Source organism: Setaria viridis, chromosome 9 (assembly GCF_005286985.2).
Source record: "Setaria viridis chromosome 9, Setaria_viridis_v4.0, whole genome shotgun sequence".
NCBI classification, from domain to species: Eukaryota; Viridiplantae; Streptophyta; class Magnoliopsida; order Poales; family Poaceae; genus Setaria; species Setaria viridis.
In genome coordinates, this window is record NC_048271.2 from 39505148 (window position 1) to 39519137 (window position 13990).

The window sequence follows — 13990 nt, forward strand, 5'->3', positions numbered from 1 at the left end:
ACTCCCCTAAACGCCTCTTGAATCCCTACACATGAACTGACCCTCAGGTCGGATCTCTAAAAGGGGGTCCCATCAGATCCCCGCTCTCGATGCTTGACCACCGTCAGACGCGGTCGCGCGGGGCGAGAACTTCGACCTGAGAGCTGCATGATTGGTTGGAGGAGGCACCGGATCTATAGTGGGAGAAGCACCGAATTTGAAGAGGAGGCAGCCTAGGTGGTGACGGCGACGACCTTCGATCCCGCGAGCGAGAGGAATGGAGGGGCAAAGAGGGTACCGGGGACAAAACGAGTCAATTTTGCGTACCGCAGGGAGCGCTGCGTTTTGACTATAGGCACATCGTGGTGGGGGACGACGTCTCGCGGGATAGTACCGTGCCGTCAAACGGGCACGGCCCGTTTGGTGGGATTTTTTGTGATCCCATGCCGCACTGCACGGTGATCGCGGTCCCAAACAGGATTTAGAATTGAATCCGCTTCGTGGCGAACCAAAAGCAACACCTCCGCCACGCGGTCAATTTAAGCTGGTTGGGCCCTAATGCCCTGCTTCGCTCTTGTTATGCTTTCCAGATGGTGATAGAGTTGATTGCAACAGTGAGAATTGCAAACCCTTAGTTCAAAAATAAAAGGAGAATCACAAACCCAAAGAGAAGTGGCTCATGTTCATGTAACTAAAGTTTCGAAGGTTGCTGATTGGCCAATATAGGCTGCAACGTTACGATATCTTTAAAAAATCACAATCATCAATAGTGAGCTAAACCAAACATATCCTAAGGGGGGCTGGCTAAAATTTAGCACCTGTTACATCGGACGTTTGGATGCTAATTAGAAGTATTAAATATAGGCTAATTATAAAACTAATTACACATATGGAGTCTAATTCGCGAGACGAATCTATTAAGCCTAATTAGTTTATAATTTGACAATGTGGTGCTACAGTAACTATTTGCTAATGACGGATTAATAAGGTTTAATAGATTCGTCTCGCGAATTAGCACAGGGTTCTACAATTAGTTTTATAATTAGCTCATGTTTAGTCCTCCTAATTAGCATCCGAACATCCGATGTGACACTGCTAAAGTTTAGCACATAGTATCCAAACACTCCCTTAGTTGAGATGCGCAATGTTAATGTGCTAGCACAACGAGATGTGCACAATATCAATTTATCGATCCTAAGATACACTAATACAATCTCTCAAACATGTTCATAGGGATATAATATGCGTGCATACATTTATAATGATGAATGTGCCGTGGGCAGATGTACTTTGTTTTGTAAAAAAAATTAAATAACTGTCTATTAATTGAGTTGCATAGTTTAGGAATGGTACCCAACCAAACTGACTTTATTTTGTTTTTGTCACGAAACGAGAGTATGTCTAAGACTAGTTGTGCCAATTAGCAATATCAATCAGTAATTCCATAATTGTCCGTAGGCATATCCCAGGCTCCGTTTTTTTTTAAAGAGAACACTTAAGTTGAGTGCACGCACAGCACGTTCACACATCACCCCTCAAAACCCTTTCCCCCGTTCTCCGCGGGGTTTGAAAAAAAAATCTATTTTTTCAAAATCGAATCGTCTCCTCAATCAGACCCTTCAAAATTTCAACAAAGCAGTCGACAACAAAAAAACTTAAAAAAAAATCCGAAAGAGAGTAAACCCCGAATAAATTTTGAGGGGAAAGAGGGAAGAGCGACGCCAACTGTCTTCCACTTCCTCCTCCGGTCGTCGCCCACCACCTCCGGAGTCTTCCCCACCTCCTCCTCCCCTGCCGTGCTCTGCGCTGCCGGCCGCCCCTGCGGACGCCGTGAGCCGTCCGCGGCCCCCTGGTTGTCCTCGATTTGGTAACTGCCACTCCTGTTTCTGTACTCCCTTCTGCATCCCCCCGCCCAATTTCGTAGCTCGTGGCCGCTTCCTATGGAATGCGGCCCGCTGCTTCCGATCTACGGAGGAAATTAGCACCTTCTATGGCAGACCTTACGGGGATACGCGCTTTGTCGGTCCGGGCCGCGCACGCGCGCTTGCCGATTTCTTGGCCGCTTGGATTCCCTTTTCCATGCAGACAAGTGTCGCTGCAGATAAATTTCGTGTTGGCATGGTGCGAATTCCATTTCTTTAGTGTGGTCGTTTTGGCGGCTTATGGAGTTCTTTAGGTATCCAAGAGCAAGGTAGTACTTGGTGGCCATGAGGATTGTGTCGACATCCCACCAACTTTAGATAGTACAAATCTGACATCTTAATTTTGGACTTATTGTGTTTAGGTGTGTTTACCCACTTTGACTTACCTGAGATAACCATCTGTAGTTGTTGAGTTGAAATGGTATTTTTTTTCCCTGAGGGAATTCTGGAAAAGTATGCCTATTCTTTACTCTGATCTCTTGTTCTTGATATATGTCATCTGTTTATGCCCACTTGTGCCACGGCTCTGTAATGCATCGCTTTCAGCTTTCCATATTTGAGGGTTAAATTATCAGCGCACATCGCTTTCCTTCTATTGTCTTATAAAAACGACTGAAAACTTTCTTGTCTGGATTAGAATTACCTCTGTTGTCTGCTTGAACATAATGACTGGTGGCATTTTGCATTCTGTATAATCAATGACTTCTGCTGATTGCTGATCTAGGATTGTACCTCATACCAGATGTTCTACCAGGATAACAAAATATAATAAGACACAAACAGCGCTACTAGATTGTTTTTTGCAAACAAACACCAGTAGAAGTTTCATGTGACCGGGACTTAGAGAGTGTAACACGCCAGCTTATAGGCCCTCTTTTTCCTTGTACAAATGACAATCATAGCTTTGGGTCGATGATGTTGGGTGACCGTAGACCGGTCCAGTAACAGCAATTACAGTATTATGACCATCTTCTTTTTTTTTTTTGTGATACCTCCACCAAGTATGAGTCCATGGCCTTGTAGACTTGCAGGGTTCAGTCCAGATCTCTCAAAAGTGCAGGTCTTGAGTGTCTTGTGAGAAATGAGTTCTCAAGGCTTCAGGGTTTTTGGAGTTGTGTGGGTTTTGGAGACATTGCGAGGCAAGCCTTCAACACCTTGAGGGTGCAGGGCTTTATAACCTTCTGGATACGGACCCTTGGAGCTCTTTGAGGCACATATTGTTATCATCTCTGAGGTCCTCAGTGAGGTTCAGTTTGAATTGGTTGCAGATACTTCTTTAAATAAGTTACTACAAGACAAACAATAAATAGCTATGCCTGTCTCCTGTAAAAGTTAACAAGCAAAACATTGGTGCTCCCTCTGGTCTGATTCATTTTTTGTTTTAGGTCAATCAATCAGCGATACAAGAAAAAGAGCAGTAAATGCTCTAGTTTTTGGCATAGTTTAACCATACTGAATTACTGATCGCCATTAAGTAATTTATAAAGGCATTTAGTGGAAACATTTCAGTGAAAACCCTGAACAATATTTCAAACTGAATTAATCTGTGACATTTTATTATATTAAATACAGTGATATTACAATCTTAACCAAACTAGCAATGTGTTCTACATGACATATTCATGATTTGTTATCACATTTTTCTTAGGAACAAATATGATTTTGTTGTGCTATATCTGGATAGTGTCTTGAAAATGCTTTTGGTATTTCTTTAGAAGCAACAATTTCTTAGAAAGTCCCTCATGCCTGATTTCTGAATACTGAAAATTATCTAGCTCGTGTTGTTTCTTTTTATTATGTTATTGTTGAACTGATCCTATTCTTACTTTTCCTCCTTTTTTCTGTTTGTTTGCGGCAGTAGTTTATTGACAGAAGTGCATCATTGATCAACAAGACTTAGTCCAGCACTTCTTTTCAAATCAGTATGATTACCCTTTCCTACAGGTGGGCAAGCATAGAACATCAGGTGTGTTAGGTTTCCCCTCCTTCCATTTGAATACTATCTGGTGCATAATGTATGTTTGATCCTTCTTCCCATTTTTCCTTGCATGTATAGTCATGATGTTGGACTCAAAGAAGGAAAGGAATCTCAGCACATGTTTCCAATTAGGCCAGAAATCTTCTGCTCATTTTTGTTTGTTTTCGAAAGTCCGATCTGCCAGCCCACCACCTGGAAATACACCAGTTTATCTAAATGTTTATGATTTGACACCAGTAAATGGCTATTTTTACTGGGCTGGTCTAGGGATATTTCATTCTGGCATTGAAGGTATGATGTCCTACACTTTGTTTCATTATAACAATACATAGAGCTATATCGGAAGCCAGCTTTTTTGAACTTCAACACCCTTGTAATTTCCTCAATTTCTTTTATGCTTCCATAATGTCAACACTATTTTTCTTCCCATAAAAGATTTAACTCGCACTATACTTCATGAATGAAGTTATTTGCTGTCCATTTACATCTGCGTAGCACTCAGTACTAGTTTGATGTAAAGTTTATTCCGTGTTCAGCTGTCTCTAGAATCTTTTGCGCATAGTCCTTCCCTAGTTTGAATATCACACTGATTCCATCTAGGGAGAATCAGCAATATCAGTGCATAAAACATTATTCTCTTGCAAATAAGCGTGAAGACAGAGTGTCCCGAACTTTTTTGGTTTTTAAAACATTGGGATACAGTACATTGTGCCATATTTTACTCTATTTATCCACGCACAACTTTGGCCTTGTCCATTAACCAAAATGCTACTTTTAAAGTATCAAACAGTTTGTTATGTGGTTGGCAAAACTCAAGTTTGGAAATCAACCTAGAATGGACAAAGAACGCTGCAATTGATTATTTGGTGAAATCTTTTTTTTGTGCATTTTAAATTTTTGTTATTTGTGGAAAAAGGCCATAACAAAACTTTAAGATATAAAAAGATCCACCATCAAGTTGAATATTTTCATTAGCAATAGTTTTTTCCTACTACCTTAGGCCACAAATACTTGTCATTTGGACATAAATGTAGTCAAACTTTAGAAACTTTCACTATCAATTTATTATAATATTTATATTAGAAACGTGAAAATCATATGCGTAATTTTCTTGAAATTAGTTTCCCTATTATTAAACAACGTTAGCTAGGATATGGGAGAGCGTAATTTATCAAGGAGAAATAAACACCAAAATTGAGTTGGAGAGGACCAGAACTTGGGTGGAGGTGTACACACACACTTCAACCCTGTACTAACTGAGGTAGGATTAGTTGGCAGAATGGTATGGCACACATTTGGGTGGCAGTAACAAAATTTCTCCTTACCCTACAAGTACTCTTGAGAGGCTCTTCCAAATCATGAAGTTTCGCGATGCTATTATTTAAATCCCCTTTCTTCTTTAAATGACTAGTTATTCATACCATTATGGTCTATTTATACATTGTCCTAGTTGGTTGATTGGTGGTTCGTGCTACTTTCATATAGCTTGGAAATGGATAATGAACGTTTGTTGGTAACATGTCTCCAGTAGAATTCTTCTTTAGCTATATGTTATTTATGAATGGGTTATTCAAATATTAAGATAAAGGAGAACAAAAGATATTTAACAAGTGTGATCTCTAATATTGATAGAAAACTGATCGTTGCTGACTGAAGCCTAAGTTGCTTTGCTGGTAGTTATTTCGTGGTGAATGCTGATGTACTTAAGATAAGAAAGACTTTTTTTTTTGGAGCAACTATTTCTGCCTGGTGCAGCATGCAAGTCTAGATACATCATGACTTCAGATTGGAACCAAAAGGAGCAAAGGTCACATCGTGTTTGAAGCTTGAACTTTCAGCACCATATCTTTTGTTATGCTGCTTCACATAAATTAGATAATGTGCTGTGGATATTTAGATGGCACATTTGAAGGAGAATAGAGTATTAAAAGAGTGTGATAGACATACAGTGGGATTAGATAAGTAGACTAGTAGAGGGATTGAGAGATAGAAAGCAAATGACAAATTTGTTTTTTTGTTTGATTCACAAAGCTACATTCACACTCCTTGACTAGTAGAAGATTGTATTTCATTTTGTTTTCACACTAAAATCCTCAGTTGTGGAAAGCCATTAATTTTATCAATTATTCTTATTGTATGATTTGTACTTATTGTTTACTTAACTTTTGAATATAGGACCATAGGTTGTACTTATGGTATTTTCTACCTTGTTTCTTTACAGTTCATGGTGTGGAGTATGCATTTGGAGCACATGACTATTCGATTAGTGGAGTTTTTGAGGTGGAACCTCGGCAGTGTCCTGGTTTCAAATTTAGGAAATCAATATACATGGGAACTACCTGCCTGGATCCTCTCCAAGTCAGAGAGTTCATGGAGATTCAGTCAGTAAATTACAATGGGGATACCTATCATTTGATAAGTAAAAACTGCAACCATTTCTGTGAGGATATCTGCAAAAGGTTGACAGGGAATTTAATTCCAAAATGGGTTAATCGGCTTGCCAGAATGGGTAGGAATTCTTGAAAGACATGCTTTCTCAGCCATTTGTTTTGCTATTTAAGGGTTGCTGCAAAGTTTGATTGTACTACCTCCAGTCAAGAAAACTTGACATTTCAGACAAGGCAAATAACCTGTTTGCTGCTGCTTTTGCTGGTCTGAATGTTAAGCTCTGATTACCGGAGTTAGTGTCTTGAAATAGATTTCTTGCCTTTTTTTTTCATTACTATATCTATCAGTTTGCTGTCGGAGATAAAGGTGAAAAACAGAGTTCAGTTGTTTCAGAGTAAGCCAAATACACCAGTGGTCCTTATGTGTCACTCGAGGTCCAAATAATTCTAATTCCCCTGGCTATTTTACTACTTGATGTGGTGATTACATTTATCTTAGGTACCTGCATGAAGGCAATGATATTTTATATCTATTAATGGAGTCTTCCTGATGTTTTATAATGTTAGACCCAGGCTGTATCGTGAATGTTCAATACTATAAATACACCTACTAGCACATTCGCTGATTTGGCTGCTCTACCTACTATTTCTGTTATGATCTTTTGAGGGGCGGGGGGGGGGGGGGGGGGGGGTGTTATGTTTTCTGCAACAACGTTCACTAGAACTGGTTCTGTGTGAAAGTGTGGAAAATCTGCAACAATGCTCAAGCTAGCAGTTTGTGCAAAATGAGACAACTTGGCTACTCAAATGAAACTGCACAGTTTAGTGTGTTCATGTCACTTAACCTCAATATGTTTGTGCTCATATAATGAATAGCTTCCTGGCCTCTGTATTAGCTTTTGTTGATGGCAGTCACTGACATGCACCACCTTATATGTGCAGGCGCTGTTTGCAACTGCATTCTACCAGAGTCCCTCAAGATCAATGCAGTCCGTCACGACCCGGATGGCCAAGCTGAAGATAGCGAGAAAAGAAGGCTGACAGGTGCCTTCAGTTGCTTCTCTTCAATCTCTCTATGCCAAAGACATTTCTCAACGTCTTCCCTCTTCCTACGTTCCCCCGCGAAAGGAACTTCTTGGCATACGAAACAGTCGAGTTCTGCCCGATTAAAGAAGAGCTGAGAATTGAGGTACCCTGTACATTGCATTTCCCTCATTGAAGCACCAGGATTTTTTTTATCAGCAACCCCTTCTACAACAGTCATGAAAGGATACAAAGGTATTTACAAGGTGGTGTTCATGTCTGAGCATTGGCTCCAGCTGTGCCTTGAAATCTGTACAGAGTATGTGTAGAAGTTATTCTTAAACTTGAGTTCACAATACAATGAGCTCAAACAAACTCCTAAAATATTTCAGTTATGGTTGCTCTCTATGCCGACTCTGCCGGCTGATATGATAATTTGCTCGTTGCAGCTTGCAAACTGTGCAGTTTTTATGCCTGCTCTGTTGAAAGGACGTTCTACCTGTAGTGACACTGGAGTGATGGTATTAGTACATGCGTTTCGTGTGTGCATAACTTACGGTTGTATTCCTTTTGGGTTTGTACATGACTGATACGCTTTCGAAATGTTGTGCTTCATTGCTGTACAGCCTGGAGGTTGCTTGCTTTGCGCAAATGGGAGTGCAAAGCACTCCCCATTTGTTCAGAAACAAAAGCACTCCCCATCGACAAATACAATTCAACAAATAATTGTTAACCGGGGCAAAGCATATTAAACCCAAGTATGGGATGGTTTCAGAGGGGCCAGGTTGGCAGAGGGCGTGTTCATATATGGTACAGTATATAATGGTGGATGGTGTGTAATCCAGAGATTTTGTTTTGTACTAAAGCAACTTTAGGCGTTGGACTACAATGTGCGTATGACAAAAGAAAACATCTGTGCTTCAAGATCCCTAAAAAATTATGTTCCAAGATTCCTTTGCTTGGCTATGTTTTTTCTCTTGTGCTGCGGTTGAATTACCAAGCCGTGAGATGCGAATTACCACCACTAGCTCTAGCTAGGGGCTAATTGCAAACCATGAGAACGCCCGTTCACATTCTCTATATAAGCAAAAGCGGCCCAGCGGCCCACCGCCGCAACCCCTGTTGGGCCGCCAGTTCCCCAGTTCCATCCACATCATCCTCTTCCTTCTTCCCCCGGCCGCCGCCAGTCGTCATCTCTCCCCAATACAAAGAGCTCCAGAAGCGGGCTGCGACTGCACTTTCCCGCCCGCGCGCACATTGGCGCGAAATTTGGCCACCTACTTCCCGCCCTCACCCTCCGCGCGTCGCGGCAATAATACTTGCCACCCGTCTCCTTACCCTAAGCTTCCTTCTCTCTCCTCCCGACGAAACGCCGGGCTTCCCACGGTCAAGGACCCGAGCCCTCCTCCCCCATTGCGGCGGTGCCAAGAAGCCGGCATTCGGGGCGCTGTCTCCTCCTCCCTCGGTAGCCGCCGTTCGCTGCCATCCAAGGTCAGTACCTCCCGCTGAACACGCCGCCGCCGCCCTCTCTGTACTTTCGCTAGCTGCGGGCTGTTGTAGATCTATGTTTATCTTGGCATTTCCACGGGGAGAAATCGCAGATTTATTAGTGGATTCGGCCGGATGAGCCGTGGCTAGGACTATCTGAGTTGTTATTGATTTGGGATGGTTGATGGTACCGGGGATTAGGGGAAGCAATCTCCGCTCGGGGGAAAAAAAAGGTGTTTGTTTTGGGTACCCATGATTGTCTTCTAGTTTTTGACGCTGAATGGCTCTGGGAGTACCTTAACGAGTACAGGGATGCAAAATCTGTCCTCTTCTTTTTAATCCCTGCAGAGTTCCGGGAGTTTCACTGCAGAGTGCTTGATTCACACGAGCCAGTGTGAACAGAAAGTGCATTTCTAAAATGGAATATGTGTGCAAGACTGTCTATTTAACATGCCATGTTACCCTGTGTTCATTCATTCATCCCTTGTGCTGGGTAGTGGAAGTCTGGTCCTTGATGTACAGCAGTGGCTTGTGTCTCACTCATTTCTTGTGTGCTTTATTGATTCATTCTTCTATGACACATGCATACAGTTGATTAATAGAAGATCATGTACACGCATTCATGTATTGTTTCTATGTTGTTTTGATAGGGTCACATCAGTGTTCCTGTTCTCTTATATCACATATTATGATTCTTTGTCAACATCATGTTTTGCTTGTTACATTAAGTTTGTCTCATTCTTTTTTTATTGTAGAGTTTGACACTCTTGTTGGACATGGTTTAAGTTTTTAAGCAGTATCAGCATTTTAAGTGATGATATTCATGCATCTATGGAGCATGCACCTGATCATAATACTTGATTTTCTGCATTTCTACAGGAAACATGCCTGCTTCTGCTTCCACAAATCTTGATTCGGGTCCTCCTAGAAGATCTCCAAGGCTTAAGAAGATTCACATAATATATGATGAAGATTCTGACAGGGATTCTTCTACCTTTAAGCGGGTCAAAACTGAAGTAATTGATTCCGAAGAAATTGCCTCTCCTTCAACCTCAGAACTAAGTGTTGCTTCTGTCAGTGACAAGGATGGCGAACAAGATTGTCATGATGTATCTCTCAAGGTTATCAGAGCTCAGTGTAAAGCAAAGAATCGGAAGACTTCAAAAATCACGTCGGAAAGATGTAGCATTGAACAATTTGATCTCGATAAGCCTCTTATTGCGTTGAAGCAGAAGAGGCCAAAAACATCTCCCGCTAAAGAAAATAGAAAGATGGAAGCATTAACATCTTCTCCATGTGCTGTAGAAGTGGAAGATACGACATCCAAGAGAGACGATACTCTTAGCCCCACACAGAGCTCCCCATTCAAAGCGACGATGCATGACCCAACATTGGAGAAGCTTGGAAGGAGAGCTAAAGATCTGGAGCAGTCTAAAATTGCTATTAGTGAGTAACTAGCCTGTTCATACGAAATACATTTCTTATTTGTCTAAATTTCTCAGATGAATGTCTACAGCCTTTTCTTCTTATTTCTGCAAATACTTTTTCTTGAAATAAACACTCTCTTTCAATCATGTGGATAACTGTTTTTTGTTTAATGCACTTCCAGACTGTACTGAAGAAATAGCTGGGGAGCAAATTTGTTGCGCTGAAGTGAAAAACACAGCTGGAGCTCTAGTGAGCTGTGAAAAAACTGATATTCTGTGTGAAATAAAAATAGAAGATATGGATTGTTCTGAGGGATTTGGAACTTCTAGCTGTTCCATAAAGAACTCTGAGCGTTTATCTTTTGAGCTGCAACAGGAGCTAATGGAGGGTGATGAACGTATACCACAATCTTGTTTCATGAACCAACCAAATCAATTAGCCGATGTTTCTGATCATTCCTGTGAACAAACCTGCGTTGTCAAAGAAAACAGTTTTGATGACATCACAGCTGGAAAGGCAACTGAGATTGTTTCTTCGTTGGGTATCATAGATGAAGTGAGTAATCGTCAGAAAACATCTGAGAATATATCTAATTCAGATGTGGATAAATCTTCTACTGGGAATGGATCTTTGGCTTGTTCTTTCAGTCAGTCTTGCCATGATTGTATAGATAATGATGAGTACTGGAATACAGGAGTTGCTCATGGGAATGAACCTTGTGTAAAGATTTTGGAAGAGTTGTCTCCTATTGATGAGTCTAGCACGGATATGGTGTCTCTACCTAAGATGGTTGAATCTGATTTATGTGGAAGCACAGAAATGAATTGCACTTCACTTGAGGAGGTTGTGCAGATGCAGGGTGAGTGCCAATTGGATTCAGTAGTCTGCTGCGGTGTAAGACCAAAGCATATGTTACTAGATGCGGAAATTGGACATACAGTGAGTGATTATACATTTTCCTTTGACAAGACTCTTGACTTGACTCAGCCTATCAATTTTGTTGCACAAGATGGAAGGCTAGAAAGTATAGTATATGATGTTCTAAATAATCATGCACAGAGGATGACATCTGAAAATAGATCTTCTGTTGGACTTCCAGATACTGCTGTGATTCAGAGCACTGTTGTTGACTTCAACAGTAACTGTTCTGAAGACAAAAAGTCTTCAGATAATAAAATCTCACTTCCAGATAATGTGGAGTGGCCATTGAAGGATAAGTTACATTCTACAATAGATTATGACATTTGTAGATCTGTTAATAACGAAGGACCAGAAGAATTAGTGCTTCAACATCAGTTATTCCAGTCTTGTACTGATAAGTTAAACACTACCGGTGTCACGCCAGAGATCTCCAATGCTGAAGAATCACATAAATTATCTTCTGAAGCTCCAAATTCCTCTGTTACCTCTCTGGAAACTGATGGGCAAATTAAGAAGTCAGAATTTTTTATTGACGAAGAGTCAATTGAAGAACATGGTCCAAAGAAATTATTGTCCAAGAGAAAGGTCTGAACCATTCCTTCAGTAATGTTAGAGTACAAATGATGAACAAGATAGCCATACTAACATATTTCTCCTGTTTTTGTTTTCAGATTATGTCACCAACGTCTCAGGAAAAACTTTGCAATGCTCTGACTGGTATTGATTTGTGTGATGGAGTCCAAAGACTGAGTAAGCAATATTTGCTGTCTATGTTTCTAATATTTGTACAAAGATGAGTTATAATCATACTCTTTCTTATTGTTGCAGAGAGGAAAATTGTTATTGAAGATTGTGACAAAACTAGAATATCATTACCTCAGCCAGCACCCAAGCAAGACCGATCAATGTTCAGCACAGATAGGAGACTTAAGGGCAGGACTAACGTCTCCCCTACAAGCAATGGAGTTCTCAAGTCAACAGGATCCCCACCTCATCAACAGACAACTTGTTCTTGCATGAGAAATTCATCAGTGGTCTTGGACACTGAGAAAGCTGTTGAGTTTTCTCAAAGACAGATGCATGATATAGAAAACATAGCTGCAAAACTTATAAGGAGCTTGAAGCACATGAAAAGTATAGTGGATGAAAGTTTGTCGTCAGAAGCATATTCTCTACTTCCTAATTCTAACATTGCTGAGGTGAGACATTCTTAAATTCTAAATTATAGTTGAGTTTGTTGCTTTCACAATGAATAGATAAGCACTTCTGCTTGTTGAAGTTTCACCATATTTTGAATTGTTTGCTAAAAAAATGTAACTCCAGTAACATGATTGAAGATAGAAGTTTAATATAATTCCCAAGACTGTTACTTTGATGATATTTCTTTAACCTTATAACCATGCATTAATTTGGCTGTCTTCATTTCTTTGCTGATATTTTCCATGACTAGTTTTTTTTCTTTTAATCTGGACTGTTTCTCATGGAAGTCAATTGTTGGCATGAAAAGACATACTTTGAGGGAATCCTAACAACAGTTTTTTCGGTCAAGTTTACATACTTGCACTATTTTGTACCATTAGTACCTGTTGCTTTGTTATTACAGATGCAGATTTTCTCCTTAGATTAATTGCTGAAAGTGTTTCCACTAGGAGACTAGCCACGAATAAGGATTATGAAATGCCTATGATACTGTTGGAATTGTTTGAAGTTAAATACCTTAACTGACCAGTAGATGTGGGCTGAAGCTTGGATTCCAAATGCTTTTATTCAAAATATTATTTCAATGAAAAGTGAAGTAGATAACGCAGAACGGAGCATTTATATGTTTCTCTTTCAATTTATAAATTTCTTTCAAAAAAAATGTTTGCTTGTCCATTTGCTGACATACTGGTTTGAGCTTTGAAAGCAAAACAACTCCAATCTTGCCATATGTTTGATTGATGTGGTGCAATGTTTCGATGGACAGATCAGAGCTGCCTCTGAAGATGCATTAGAAGTGGAGAAGACTACGAGGAAATGGTTGTCGATAATGAACAAAGACTGCAATCGCTTTTGTAAAATATTGGTTCGTCCCTATCCACTTTTAAGACTCCTAACTTTTTTTATATAGAAATTTGGTCTCTGACCTGATATTTCTTTCATGACTATGTTTTCAATTGCAGAGCCTAGCAAAGAAGAGCGCTGTTTCACATCCTGAAGTGCCAAGGAAACAAAGAAAGATAACTTTTGCAGATGAAACTGGAGGAACGCTTTGCCATGTCAAGGTTTTTAAGGAAGGACAAACCTCTCTTCTTTCTGAATGCCAGAGTGATCTATAAACATACTAAGATATTGTTGGCATCAAGAAATTTGATCGAGAAAAGCAAGCTTGCTGACAATAGAATCAAACAAGCTGCTTAGTTGAACCAAAATAACCAGAAAGTGCTTCCATTTACTGTAGAATACAAATGGAATAGCTAGTGCATGTTGAACGAACATCTTGTAATTTGCTGTAAAGTGATTGATGGCGTTGTTGTGGCAACTAAGGTATTATGTATTATCCTTGTATGTTAAGAGTCCATGTAAAGTGGCGCTTATCATGATTGTTTGTTGAGGACACAAGTAGTATGTAAACAAGAATTGACCCATGTAATACAATTATGGTATTTTGTTGTTCCAAGATACTCCATCACAGAATATAAGTTTTTTTTAGTTTGTCCTAATTCAAACTATACTAAGTTTGACCAAGTTCATAGTAATATTTATGATATCAAGTGAGCATCGTTAGGTTAATTATAAAACATGTTTTATAGTTTGCTTTACTGTGGTAGATGTTGATGTTTTCTCAATAGAGTTGGCTACACTTGCAATAATTTGGTTTAGGA

At 40.0% G+C, this 13990-nt stretch overlaps 2 protein-coding genes across 3 annotated transcripts; both read left to right on the plus strand.

The window, feature by feature from the left end:
- Window positions 1-1680: 1680 nt before the first annotated feature.
- LOC117837138 (deSI-like protein At4g17486) lies at window positions 1681-7746 on the plus strand. Of its 2 annotated transcripts, none has more exons than XM_034716723.2 (5): window positions 1681-1846; window positions 3760-3867; window positions 3958-4170; window positions 6101-6388; window positions 7209-7746. In XM_034716723.2, exons 3-5 carry the CDS (start codon window positions 3960-3962, stop codon window positions 7445-7447), a joined length of 738 nt encoding a protein of 245 aa, XP_034572614.1. In that variant the 5' UTR covers window positions 1681-1846; window positions 3760-3867; window positions 3958-3959; the 3' UTR covers window positions 7448-7746. The 2 variants fall into 2 exon arrangements, with proteins under 2 accessions (XP_034572614.1, XP_034572615.1); XM_034716724.2 differs by having other exon boundaries at window positions 3763-3867.
- Window positions 7747-8472: 726 nt separating this feature from the next.
- Window positions 8473-13785, plus strand: LOC117837137 (uncharacterized). The gene is made up of 7 exons (XM_034716722.2): window positions 8473-8780; window positions 9657-10223; window positions 10387-11711; window positions 11798-11876; window positions 11955-12325; window positions 13093-13191; window positions 13289-13785. The coding sequence occupies exons 2-7, from the start codon at window positions 9662-9664 to the stop codon at window positions 13442-13444; spliced, it is 2592 nt and encodes an 863-aa protein (XP_034572613.1). The 5' UTR covers window positions 8473-8780; window positions 9657-9661; the 3' UTR covers window positions 13445-13785.
- Window positions 13786-13990: the final 205 nt, after the last annotated feature.